The 13,988-nt window shown below is 41.1% G+C and overlaps 1 protein-coding gene across 2 annotated transcripts; it reads right to left on the minus strand.

Moving 5' to 3' along the window:
• Positions 1-3,874: 3,874 nt before the first annotated feature.
• Positions 3,875-13,340, minus strand: LOC116876465 (zinc finger protein OZF-like). 2 transcript variants are annotated; one of them, XM_032872637.1, is made up of 4 exons: positions 13,108-13,340; positions 12,715-12,812; positions 10,189-10,315; positions 3,875-5,141 (listed from the first exon to the last, which is right to left on the minus strand). In XM_032872637.1, exons 1-4 carry the CDS (start codon positions 13,139-13,141, stop codon positions 3,931-3,933), a joined length of 1,470 nt encoding a protein of 489 aa, XP_032728528.1. In that variant the 5' UTR covers positions 13,142-13,340; the 3' UTR covers positions 3,875-3,930. The 2 variants fall into 2 exon arrangements, with proteins under 2 accessions (XP_032728528.1, XP_032728529.1); XM_032872638.1 differs by lacking the exons at positions 12,715-12,812; positions 13,108-13,340 and having other exon boundaries at positions 10,242-10,321.
• Between the last annotated feature and the right edge of the window lie 648 nt (positions 13,341-13,988).

Here is a 13,988-nt window from a genome sequence, read left to right on the forward strand (position 1 = left end):
TTTTTTTTTTTTTTAATTAGAGAGAGAGAGCTTGAGCGGTGAGGCAGGGGCAGAGGGAGAGGCAGACTCCCTTTGTTTGTTTGTTTTTTAAGATTTTATTTATTTATTTGACAGACAGAGATCACAAGTAGGCAGAGAGGCAGGCGGAGGGGGGTGTCGGGGGGAGGGGGAAGCAGGCTCCCTGCTGAGCAGAGAGCCCGATGCAGGGCTCGATCCCAGGATCCTGGGATCATGACCTGAGCCAAAGGCAGAGGCTTTAACCCATTGAGCCACCCAGGCGCCCCTCCCTATACGTTGTTTTAGTTGTATCCACAAGCTTGAATATATTGCATCTTCATTTTTATTCAGTCAAAAAAATCATTTTTCAATTTCTATTTTTCTTTTTTCTTTTCTCTTTGGTTACTTAATGGTGTTTTTCTTAATTTCTAGGAACTTGAGGCTTCTTCCCCCATTACCTGTTGGTGGTATCTAGATTAATCCCACTACAGTCAAAGAGGATAATATATATTATTTCAACCCATTTTCCTTTAAAAATTTTTGACTTGGAGTCATCTGGGTGGCTCAGTTAAGCGTCTGCCTTCGCCTCAGGTCATGGTCTCTGTCTGAGTCCTGGGATCAAGCCCTGAGTCAGGCTTCCTGCTCTGTGGGGAGCCTGCTTCCCTCTCTCTCTCTCCTGCTGCCCCTCCCAACCGCTCATTCATTTATTCTTTCTCTCACATAAATAAATAAATAAAATCTTTTTAAAAAAATTTTTTACTTGGGTTAATTACAGGTATGGCATTTAATTTCCAAATATTTGGGCATTTCCTATCTTGTTGTATTAATCTCTACTTTCATTAAATGTAGTAGAAAATATTCTCAGTCCTTTGCATTTACTGACCTTGCTTTAAGGCCCAGTATATAACCTACCTTGGTGAACATTCCATGTGTACTTAACGGGATGTGCACTCTGAAGTTGTGTGTAAAGTATTCTATACATGCCAGTAAATTCAACATGGTAGACAGTGTTGTTCAGCTTTTCTAGATACTTAATATTTTTTGTGTAGATGTTCTATCAACTGCTGAGAATGGGTTATTAAATTTTTTTAAAGACTCATACATTTATTTTAGAGAGAGAGCACATGAGAGCACAAGCATGTGGTGGGGGTGGGGCAGAGGGAGAGAATCCTCAAGCAGATTCCCCTTTGAACACGGAGCCTGACACACGGTTCAATCTCATGACCCCTGAGATCATGACCTGAGCCAAAGTCAGGAGTCAGATGTTCAGCCAACTGAGCCAGCCAGGCACCCCAGGAGTGTTAAAATTTCCAAATAATAAAATTGTGGATTGTTCTTTGTAAAAATTTAGTTCAGTTGGTTTTTACCTTGTGATTTTGGAAGCCCTGATGTGAGGCACATGATATATTAATAACTTAAAATTATAAACCTTATTTATAATATTAACATATATCCTATATGTAATGCAGTTACACATAAGAATTCCTAACCTTGATGAATTGACCATTTTATCATTACAAAATGTCCTTCTGTATCTGTGATGATACCCTTCTTGAATTCTATTTTATCTGATATTAATATGTCCACTCCAGCTTTCTTTTGATTAGTGTTTTCACTGTGTATCTTCATCTTTCAAACTTCCAAACCTGTGTTTCTGTATTTAACATGTGCCTCTTTTACATATACTGGGGTCAGGCATCTTTATGCAGTGTCATAATCTTTGAGTTTTATTTGGAGTGTTTCTTTTACACTTAATGTAATTACTGATTGCATTTAGCTCTACCATTTTGCTGTTTAGGATTTGTCCCATCTGTGCCTCTCTTTCTCCTTTGCCACCTTCCTTGGATTAAATATTTTTTTTAACATGTAATTTAGTTCCTCTACTTACATTATCATTTAATTGATATTCTATAGGGATTACAGTATCATCTGTAATTTCTTTTTTTTTTTAAGTCATCTGTAATTTCTCATAATCTCCTTAGCATTGGGGCACCTGGGTCCTGGGATCGAGTTCCACATCGGGATCTCTGCTCAGCAGGGAGCCTGCTTCCCCCCACTCTCTCTCTGCCGGCCTCACTGCCTACTTGTGATCCCTGCCTGTCAAATGAATAAATAAAATCTTAAAAAAAAAATCTCCTTAGCATTATTATTCTTTGTCATATTAAATGTAGAAACTTTTTATTTTTTTTATTTTTTTTTAAGATTTTATTTATTTATTTGATAGAGATCACAGTAGGCAGAGAGGCAGGCAGAGAGAGAGGAAGGGAAGCAGGCTCTCCGCTGAGCAGAGAGCCCGATGCAGGGCTCAATCCCAGGACTCTGGGATCATGACCTGAGCCGAAGGCAGAGGCTTTAACCCACTGAGCCACCCAGGCACCCCTGTAGAAACTTTTTAAATTGACCTTTCCTCCCAACTACATGCCTTGAAGTTCACTATTAATTTGTGCAAACAACTAAATTTTATTATAACTTCAGGAAATTTTTAAGATACCAACAATATAGTTGGAGTCAAAAGTTTAAGTCTTTGGGACACCTGGTGGCTCAATCAATTGAGTGTTTGCCTTTGACTCAGGTCATGATCCTGATGGGCTCAAGCCCTGCATGGGGCTCCCTGCTCAGTTAGGAGTCTGCTTCGCCCTCTCCCTCTGCTCCTCCCCCAACTAGTGCTTGCTCATTCTCTCTCTCACTTTTTCTGTCTCAAATAAATAAATGACATCTTTAAAAAAAAAATTCAACTGTTTGAGGTTCCCTCCTAGTCACTCTATCTCCACTCCTGATTTCTGGTGTGGAGGTCCTCCTCTTGTTTCTTAAGGTTAATATTTGCCACCAGTGGACCACAGGTAGCAAGCACAATATATGATCCTCATAGGCAGAAGTGGTTGAGAAGGCTTTATCCAGGCTTAAAGGGTGAGGGCCAGAGCAGAAGTTAGTATCAGGAAGCTCAATTCACACAAAGTGAGAGAAAACAAAAAAGCTCCAAACAAGGGGCACCTGGGTGGCTCAGTGGGTTGAATGAAGCCTCTGCCTTCAGCTCCGGTCATGATCCCAGGGTCCTTGGATCGAGTACCACATCGGGCTCTCTGCTCAGCAGGGAGTCTGCTTCCTCCTCTCTCTCTGCCTACCTCTCTGCCTACTTGTGATCTCTGTCTGTCAAATAAATAAATAAAATCTTTATTAAAAAAAGTTTATAAAAATTTTTTTTAAAAAAGGTCCAAACAAAAGGATCCAAAGTCAGGAAAGAAAGAAAGAAAGAAAGGGAGGGAGGGAGAAAGGAAGAAGGAAAAAAGGAAGGAAAGAAGGAAGGAAGGGAAGAGGAAGAAAGAAAGAAAGAAAGAAAGAAAGAAAGAAAGAAAGAAGGGGAAGGAAGGAAGGGGACATTTTATAATTAGCAACAGAAAGAAAAGGCAGAAATAAGGACACAAAGAGCTCTTGAGAGCTGATACATTATTATCCTTTCAAGCTGCCTGTACTCCTCCTACCTTACTGAAATGATCCTTTAGCCTCAAGTACTGGTCAGGCTGCTCCTCTGATTCGTTTTTCTATAATATCAGATGCTTAGCTTCTGAGTCTGTTTCTCTGACTGAACCAGACTTCCTCCTTCTGTGCTTCTCTAGGATTTCTCTGTACTGCTTCAGCTTTTTGGGATTTGTTACTGTACTTCTTGTCCTCTTCCCCTACCTAATAATCTTTCGAGGAAGAGAGCTATTTTTTGCATGACACAGCCTCATGTTTTTGTAGTATACCCTGTAATACTTAGAACAGGTCTACACAATTAGGAGAAAATACATAATCCACCCCCCTCTTTTTTTAAGTGAAACCTCGCCCAACATGGGACTTGAACTCACAACCCACAGATCAAGACTTGCATGCTCTACCTACTGAGCCACCTGGGTGCCCTGAGACTACATAGTTACTTCATGAATTTACTGCTTTCTATTCATCATGAATTTCTTTGTGTTGATGAAAGGCTGAACGCATGTTAAAGGTTTTCTCACATTTCTTACACTTGTAGTGTTTTTCTCCCGTATGGGTTTTCTGGTGTTGAATAAGAGATGAACTCTGGCTGAAGGCTTTGTCACAATCATTGCATTTATACGGTTTCTCTCCAGTATGAGTTCTCACGTGCTTTGTAAGAGATGAGCTCTGGCTGAAGGCTTTCTTGCATTCTTTGCATTTGTAAGGTTTCTCTCCAGTATGAATTCTCTGATGTCTTACAAGAGCTGAGCGGTCACTGAAGGCTTTCCCACATTCATTACATTTGTAAGGTTTCTCCCCCGTATGGGTTCCTTGGTGTTGAATAAGAGCTGAACAGTAACTGAAGGCTTTCCCACATTCACTGCATTCATATGGCTTTTCCCCTGTATGAGTTCTCTGATGTTGAGTGAGGCCCGACCTGTCACTGAAGGCTTTCCCACACTCTGTACATCCATAGGGTTTTTCTCCAGTATGAACCCTTTGATGTTTAATAAGGGATGAGGTATCATTGAAAGCTTTCCCACATTCCTTGCATTTATAGGGTTTCTCTCCAGTATGGATTCTGTGATGTTGAATAAGGTATGTGCTCTGGTTGAAGGCCTTCCCACATTCATTGCACTCATAGGGCTTTTCTCCAGTATGAATGATATGATGTTGGATAAGAGCTGACCGATGACTGAAAGCCTTCCCACATTCGTTACACTCATACGGTTTCTCTCCAGTGTGAATCCTCTGATGCTGAATAAGTGATGAGCTCCGACTGAAGGCCTTTCCACACTCATTACACACATAAGGCTTCTCTCCAGTATGAATTCTCTGATGGAGGATGAAGGCTGAGTAGTAACTGAAGCCCTTCCCACATTCATTGCACTTCCAAGGCTTTTTCACTGAGTAAATGCGATGTTGAATTGGGCTTGAACTTTCACCAGTTTCATTACAATCCTCCACAGGGTTTTTCTTGCGTTTAATTATGATTTGCCTTAAATCTTTCTTCGGATTTCCTTGCCGCCTTTCTAATGTGTCTTCGCATTGCCAGGTTTCTATCAGTCTGGAGTCCCAGGACTCATCCTTCTTAAGTCTCTCCATTATCAGATCTCTTTCAGATGACATTTCATCATAAAGTCCCTGCTTTGGAAAGTATTCTTTAGTTTCAGGTATAGATTCAGAATCTGAAATAAACAAAAAGTACAAATATTTGTGTTCTCTGTGTTGAAAGAAAAAAAATGACTGAGTTGGCAAGAGGAAAAGAAAATAAAAATGACACTTATTAAACATGTTTTTAGCATGTTTTCAGAAAGCACCTCCTGGGGGCACCTGGGTGGCTCAGTTGTTAAGTGTCTGCCTTCAGCTCAGGTCATGATCCCGGGGGCCTGGTATTGAGCCCATTGGGCTCCCTGCTCTATGGGAAGCCTGCTTCTCCCTTTTCCACTCCCCCTGCTTGTGTTCCCTCTCTCACCATGTCTCTCTCTGTCAAATAAATAAATAAATAAAATATTTTTAAAAAGAAAGAAAGCACCTCCTGGCAATGGTAGAGGGAGTCTCAGGGACTAAGAGAGATGGGAGAATGGCTATTACAAGACATAAGAAGAGGACGATGAGGAGCGTCTACCTAAGAGAATGGAAAACTGAGCAGACAAGTCAGGAAGGAGGAGAGCCTGGCGGGATGAGAATAAACATTGATATAAAATATCTGAGGAAGGGTGGGAAAAGGAAAAGTTGAGATTGGGCAGTTTTGAAAAAGTACAAGGAAAAAAATCACTTCTAATAATCACCTGGAAATAACCACTTTTTGACTTTTTAAATAGTTCCCTCTGGTCCCCCTTTTTTTTCTTTTCTTTCTTGAGAAAGAGAGAGAGCAGGGGGCAGTGGGTGGAGGGGCAGAGGGAGAGGGAGAGGGAGAATCTAAAGCAGGCTCCATGCCCAGCATGGAGCCCAGTGAGAGGGTTCAATCTTACAACACTGAGATCATGATCTGAGCTAAAATCAAGAGTCATACGCTTCACCGACTAAGCCACCCAGGTGCCCCACTCCAGTCCCTTTTTAAAGGCACAGACGTTTTTCATGTTCACCATACACTTTATTATTTTTTTTTACCATACACTTTAAATACGATTTTGTGTTTCCATTAACCACTGCCCCCTCCTTTCCTTCCTTCTCTCCTTCTTCCCTTCCTTTCTTTTTTTTTTTTTAAGATTTTATTTATTTATTTGAGAGAGAGACAGTGAGAGAGAGCATGAGTGAGGAGAAGGTCAGAGAGAGAAGCAGACTCCCTGCGGAGCCGGGAGCCCGATGCGGGACTCGATTCCGGGACTCCAGGATCATGACCTGAGCCGAAGGCAGTCGTCCAACCAACTGAGCCACCCAGGCGTCCCTCTTCCCTTCCTTTCTTCCTCCTTTCTTTCTTCCTTATTTTTTTGTCATACCCAAATTTCTCAAAAAGGTTTCATACATTTTCTTATCACATCCTTGCTCCTGTTCTCACTTCTCTCCCTACTGCTCAGTTGCAACTGCTCTCACTGAAGTTACTAACCATTTAGAGGTCACCCAAATCCAGTGGATTGTTTTCATTCCTTGTTTAGCTTGGCCTCTCAACAGCACTTGACAGTGGTGACCATGCCTCCTTCCTAACAACATCCCCCCCCCTTCCTTCCCCCAACTTCATTCGGATATAATTGACATGTGTTCTCTCTTGACTTCTGTGATTCTAAGCTGTCAAGGGTTTACTCCTGGTCTCTATTTATTTGGGACTTCCTTTGTTTCTTCTTCTTTTTTTTTTTTTAGAGATTTTATTTATTTATTTATTTGTCAGAGAGGGGGAGAGAGAGAGAGCACAAGCAGGCAGAGAGGCAGAGGCGGAGAGAGGAGCAGGCTTCCTGCTGAGCAAGGAGCCCAATGTGGGACTCGATCCCAGGACTCTGGGATCATGACCTGACCCGAAGGCAGCAGCTTAACCCACTGAGCCACCCAGGCATCCCTCTGTTTCTTCTTCTTAAATGTTGATGTTTCCTGGTATTCAATCTAACCTCTCCTTTGTTGCCCCTCCCCATCCCCACAACATTGTCTCCATTAAAGACCTCATCCAGTCCATGGTATTCATTGCTTTTTTAGAAAAATTGAAATATACTTGACATGTAAATTTAAGGTACACAACATGGTCATTTGATGTATTCATATAATATGATTGCTGATGTAGTGACAGCACCTCAATTACATCACATATTTTCACACAATTATCCTCTTTCTCCTGACAGTTTATCTTTGTTCTGTAAAAGAACTGGTGACGGGGCACCTGGGTGGCTCAGTTCGTAGAGCATCTGCCTTCGGCTTGGGTTATGATCCCAGGGTCCTGGGATCAAGCCCCGTGTTGAGCTCCCTGTTCAGCAGGGAGTCTGCTTTTCCTTCCCCCTCTGTCCCTCCCCCTGCTCATTCTCTTTCTCTCTCAAATAAATTAATTAATTTTAAAAAATGGATCCAATGTATATGCTGGCCACAAGAAACTTACATTAAATAGGTTTTTAAAAAATAGAAAAAATAGGGGCGCCTGGGTGGCTCAGTGGGTTAAAGCCTCTGCCTTCGGCTCAGGTCATGATCCCAGGGTCCTGGGATCGAGCCCCGCATCGGGCTCTCTGCTCAGCAGGGAGCCTGCTTCCTCCTCTCTCTCTCTGTCTGCCTCTCTGCGTACTTGTGATCTCTGTCTGTCAAATAAATAAATAAAAATCTTAAAAAGAAAAAAGAAAAAAATAGAAAAAATATACTATGCAAACAGGAACCCAGAGTGGCTATATTATCATCATACAAAATAAAACTCCACATAAATACTACCAAGGTTAAAGAGGGACATTAAAAAATTCACCAAGAAGATAATTTGTTATGTGTATACATCTAACAAAAGAGTTTCAGGTACATTAAGCAAAATACTTTAAGCAAAACCTGATAAAACTAAAAGGAGAAATAGACAATCCCACAATTATAATCAGAAAATTCAACACTTGGGGCGCCTGGGTGGCTCAGTGGGTTAAAGCCTCTGCCTTCGGCCCAGGTCGTGATCCCAGGGTCCTGGGATCGAGCCCCGCATCGGGCTCTCTTCTCAACAGGGAGCCTGCTTCCCTTCCTCTCTCTGCCTGCCTCTCTGCCTGCTTGCAATCTCTGTCTGTCAAATAAATAAATAAATTAAAAAAAAAAAAGAAAGAAAAAGAAAATTCAACACTTCTCTGTCAGTAATCAGTAGAAGCCAGTAGACAGGAAATCAATAAGGATACAGAAGATCTAAATACTCTCAACCAACCTGACCTAATTAAATTTATTTTCAAGTTCACATGGGAACATTCATCAAGACTATATTATGGGTAATACAACAAATCTCAGAAATTTAAAAGAACTGAAATCAAACAAAGTATCTCTGACCACACAGAACCAAACCACAGAATTGAAAACAAATTTTATTGAAAATCATCTAAAATTTGGAAATCTGTAAATAACCCATGAGTCAAGGAGGAAGTGACAAGTGAAAATAGAAGTTATTTTGAACCACCAGGGCGCCTGGGTGAAAACACCATGGGGTGCCTGGGTGGCTCAGTGGGTTAAAGCCTCTGCCTTCGGCTCAGGTCAAGATCTCAGGGTCCTGGAATCGAGCCCCACATCAGGCTCTCTGCTCAGCAGGGAGCCTGCTTCCTCCTCTCTCTCTCTCTCTGCCTGCCTCTTTGCCTACTTATTTGCCTATCTGTCAAATAAATAAATAAAATATTTTTTAAAAAAATGAAAACACCACGTATCAAAATTGTGGAATGCAGCCAAAGCAGTCCTTAGAAGGAAATTTATAGCATTAAATGTTCATATTAAAAGAGAAAAAAATCGTATACCAGTGATTAGGCTTCTACCTTAAGAAACTAAAGGAAGGAGAGAAAATTAGACCTAAAGTTAGCAAAGGGGAAAAATAGTAAAGATAAGAGCATCAATGAATAAAAGTGAAAACAGAAAACAAGAGAAGTTATCAATGAAATCAAAAGTCAGTTCTTTTTTTTTTTTTTAAAGATTTTATTTATTTATTTCACAGAGAGAGATCACAAGCAGGCAGAGAGGCAGGCAGAGAGAGAGACAGAGGAGGAAGCAGGTTCTCCGCTGAGCAGAGAGCCCGATGCGGGACTCGATCCCAAGACCCTGAGATCATGACCCGAGCCGAAGGCAGAGGCCCAACCCACTGAGCCACCCAGGCGCCCCAAAAGTCAGTTCTTTGAAAAGATCAATAAAACTGCTAAACTCTTAAGAAAACAAAATTAAAACAGATAAAATATAGATTACCAATATTAGGAATGAAAGATGGTAAATCATTACCAGAGCTCACTCAAGAAGAAACAGATCATCTGAATGGTCCTATCTCTAGCAAGGGACCAGGATTCAAGGTTAAAAACCTTCCAAGAAAGCCAACCTAAGACCCAGATGGCTTTATTGGATTGAGCTTTTTTTTTTTTAAGATTTTATTTATTTATTTGACAGACAGAGATCACAAGTAGGCAGAGAGGCAGGCAGAGGGAGAGGAAGGGAAGCAGACTCCCCGCTGAGCAGAGAGCCCGATGTGGGGCTCGATCCCAGGACCCTGGGATCATGACCTGAGCCAAAGGCAGAGGCTTTAATCCACTGAGCCACCCAGGTGCCCCATGGATTGAGCTTTTGATATCATATCTAATAAAATTTTGCCTTACAAAGGTCGCAAAGACTGTCTTTAACAGTTCCTCTAGGTTTTATACTTAGGTCTGTGATCCATTGAAAGTAACGTGTATGGTGGGAGGTATGGATTTTTCTTTTGGCATATAGATGTCCAATTGTTCCAGTACTATTTCCTGGAAAGATTCTCCTTTTAGCATTGAATTGATTTTTCCATCTTTATCAGAAATTAATTGACCATATATGTGTAGGTCTATTTCTGGACCATCTGTTCTGTTCCCTTGAACCACACTGAACCACAGGGTTTTGATTACTGTAACTTTATAAATCTTAAAACCAATGTAATGAAACTGTCCTTTTTCAATACCGGAGACAGTGAACTTGTACTTGCCAAAAGAGAAAAGAAGCCATTGCTGAGCCTAGAGTGATCAGGGATCTCCTAGGGCATTAATGCTTTCTGGATCTGAAGCAAAACTGTGGCATTTTCGATGCCATTAGTTACAGAAGAAGCTTATGTCCCAGCAAGGAGTTTGCATTACAGAATAACTTCCTTACCCCAAAATACCAGGCTCCCACAATTCTCCACTTTCATATCCATGCCCATGTACCTTTGGGCAGAATTCAGCTGTTCTTCTTCTACATGAGTGAAGTCCATTTCCTCATCCTTGACTGTCACCAATTCCTGGAAGAGCAAGCACATTCTTATAGGACTTAGGGAAGAGAACAATCTAGAAGAGGAAGTATTTTTTAATCTGAAGGTTAAATCTTTATTTTAATGGAATAGTCTAAAATTTCTAAGTATTAGTCTGTGTTAAGGAAAATAATATCAGCTAACATTTATATTTGCTATGTGCTAAGTCCTTTGAACTACCTCTTATAATGATAACTCTATGAAGTAAGTACTCTTATTAACATTATTTACAGAAGTGAGGACCAGATCTGAGAGGTGGACCCAGGCAGTCTGACTACAAAGCTACCTCTTTTTTAATCAAAGGATAGTTGACATAAAATATATTAGTTTCAGGTGTACAACAGTGATCTGACATCAAAGCTATACTCTTAACTATATTTTTCTGTCTCTTACATAGCTTACTAAATAAATCCAATATAAATTAACCACTGAATGACAACCAAAATGTTAATTACTAATTGTACTTAGTTGTTGTAGATGAGATAAGTCTCCAATATATAATTTATGCTGATTCCTGGAATATTCAGCGATTTTAAGGACATTCCGCTTGATATCCTGAGTGTATACAGACAGCCATCTTGTTCTAACAGAGGCTTCTTCTTTCTCTGTACTTAGCGCTATTACTTTCAGATTTATTTAGTCATCCTTTAATAACTACAGTTGTGAATGAGCGGATTTACTGGTTGTAAACTGAAAATAATCAACTGTTCTTCATATTCTGTGTTTTATCGACAGTCATAGGAGTATATGTTGTTGACCATAATTAACTGGAGAATACTTTGTGAGGAAGTCAGTCAGTAGAACACAGTGGTTAAAAGGGCATCTGGGTGGCACAGCTGGTTAAGCGTCTCTTGGTTTCAGCTCAGGTCGTGATCTCAGGGTCTTGAGATCAAGCCCCACGTTGGGCTCCGCACTTGGCATGAAGTGTGCTTGAGATTCTGTCTCTCCCTCTCCCACTGCCCTTCCCCCTGCTCACGCTCTCTTTATCTCTCTCTAAAATAAATAAATAAATCTTTAAAAAAAAAAAAAAAGAAAGAAAACTACAGTGGTTAGCAGGCATAGGATTTAGGATCAGACATTCCTGGGTTCTGATTAGGATTCAACTATCTTATGATTTTGAGCAAGTTACTGCAAGCCTCAGTTTTTGTTTTTGTTTTTTTCCTAATGATTTTATTTTTAAGTAATCTCTGCACCCAATGTGGAACTTGAACTTATAACTCCGAGAACAAGTGTCACATGCTCCACTGCCTGAGCCAGCCAGGTGCGCCTGTGAGCCTCAGTTTTACTGTGAAAGAGGCATCATCCCTAACTCACATGATTTTTTGTTTAAAATAAATGAAGTAATGCTTGAAAAGTGGCTCTAAGTGTTAGAGTTCTCCAGAACTCAGTCATTGCTTCTCTACCCAGTCTCACATACCTATAAGCAATCTGTTATTTTGCCTATATTTAAAAAAGAAAATCCTCCAACACACACACACACACACACACACACACACACACCCAAAACAAACAAACAAACCCTCTTTGGTCTTCCTCCCCACTATCACCGTATTTGTGTCCTCTTCTTTAGAGTAAAACTCTCAAAATAGTTGTCCATAGTCCCTGGCTCCAATTTCTCTCCTACTTTCTCCTGAATCCTTTCAATCAGGCTTTCATTCCTACTGTTCCATGCAATTGTTCTTGGCAGTCATATTTTTCAAATCCAATGGTCAATTCTCAGGCCTCATCGTATTTGACTTAGCAGTAGCATTTAACATAGCTGATCACTTCCTACTCCTTTTTTTTTTTTTAAGATTTTATTTATTTATTTGACAGAGAGAGATAGTGAGAGCAGGAACACAAGCAGAGGGAATGGGAGAGGGAGAAGCAGGCTTCCCATAGAGCAGGGAGCCTGATGTGGGGCTCAATCCCAGGACCCTGGGATCAGGACCTGAGCTGAAGGCAGACGCTTACGACGAAGCCACCCAGGTGCCCCTCACTCCCTACTCCCTGAAACACTTTCTCCAATTAGTTACCAGGATGCCACACTTTTGACTTGCCCCTACCTCACTGGCCACACACGTTCTCAGTCTCCTTTGCTGGTTCCTCTTCATCTCCCTGACCATTAAGAGTTGAAGAGCTAAAGGACTCAGTAATAAAATTTCATCTCTTTTCTATTCCCTTAGTGATCACAGTATCATGGCCTAAAATGCCATTCACACAGATTACTTCCGAATTCAAGGCTCGAGCCTGAGCTCTCCCCAGAACTTCAAGTCTTCAAGGAAAAATTACTTTGGTTCAGTTCTGTAGTAGAGATTGTTGTGGACCTCTGAAGCAAGATGAAAAAGGAAATGACACATCACGAACATCAAGCTAAGATTTCAGACGGGGGAAGTTAAACTCAAACTTGCCTGGAACTCAACAGGAAGTAGCTCAACAGTAGATTCCATTTCTTCTGTGTTCTGTTTTTGGGGCAGAGAGGCATCCTCAGCGATAATGGCTGGAAGGACTAGGGGGGAAAAAGCCATGAAGGAGGTAAACTCTATTAACTAAGACAAAAGCTATCACAAGCCAGCTAAATTATATAGGCAAGGCCTACTCGACTTAACTCAAAAAGGTGGGATGAGGATAGAGTAAGACGATAAAGTAAAAGCGTATTGCCCGAAAAGCTAAAGTTGTAGACCCACAATTCATCAATCTTTTGGAAGAGTTTAACAGGGAGTGGAAAAGCGTGAGCTTCCTTTTATCATAAAAGCAAGAAAGGTGTAATATTCTCTCTCCACAGCTATTTCTGTAATTCTTACCTTCTTCCTCAGCTTCAATGGTCAGATAATCCATGATCAGCTTCTCCTTTCTTGTCCTGTTATTGCTATGACTTCCTTCTTATTCACAGTTTCAGATGAGATAGATATGGACTTTTCAGCAATACACAATCTGCTTCTTTGTGCAAATCATTCAACGCTACTCTGAAACTCTGGAGAGAGATTTTTGAGGTTAGGCTCACCATCCTTTGGAATTGGTTCCTACTCCCTGGGCATCTCCCTCTCTCTATCTCTACTCCTAGGAGGCTTATTCCTATGCAGTTAAGTCCTAGGGCCTCAAAAGTAATTCTTCTTTGCTTGAAACCTTTATTATTATCTTTAAAGATTTTATTTATTTATTTGAGAGATTGACTGAGAGAGATCATGAGAGGGGAGAAGGTCAGAGGGAGAAGCAGACTCCCCGCCGAGCTGGGAGCCCAATGCAGGACTCGATCCAGGACTCTAGCATCATGACCTGAGCCGAAGGAAGTCACTTAACCAACTGAGCGACCCAGGCGCCTGAAACCTTTATTATTTAGGCTAAATTAATCTCCACAGCTAGAAGACCATTCTCTAGAATGCTGAGATCAGTCACTACATGCCACACCAGGACAAAACCAGGAGAGAATCAGGGCAGGGAACTAGGATCCTCACACCTGGTTCCAGACTGTGCAAAACTCCCATGAGACCCTAAAGCACACAACTGGCCATAAGGTGGCCTATGATTATGATAGCAGTAACTATAAGCAAGACTCCCAGCATTGCTTCATCCTTATTCATAAAGACAGGCAGTTGACAGATGGGGCCCTTATGCAGTTGATTCCCCACCTGCTCTTTTTTAAAGACCCTGAAAATGGGGGCGCCTGGGTGGCTCAATCCATTAA

Source organism: Lontra canadensis, unplaced genomic scaffold (genome assembly GCF_010015895.1).
Source record: "Lontra canadensis isolate GAN:19392208 unplaced genomic scaffold, GSC_riverotter_1.0 scaffold45, whole genome shotgun sequence".
NCBI classification, from domain to species: Eukaryota; Metazoa; Chordata; class Mammalia; order Carnivora; family Mustelidae; genus Lontra; species Lontra canadensis.

Excerpts from the sequence above, each read along its gene's own strand:
- LOC116876465 (XM_032872637.1), bottom strand. The coding sequence starts at position 13,141 with ATGGATTATCTGACCATTGAAGCTGAGGAAGAAG. Across the intron at positions 12,813-13,107 it reads CATTGAAGCTGAGGAAGAAG|TCCTTCCAGCCATTATCGCT; the intron begins GTAAGAATTACA and ends TTTCCCCCCTAG. Across the intron at positions 10,316-12,714 it reads TACTTCCTGTTGAGTTCCAG|GAATTGGTGACAGTCAAGGA; the intron begins GCAAGTTTGAGT and ends TTGCTCTTCCAG.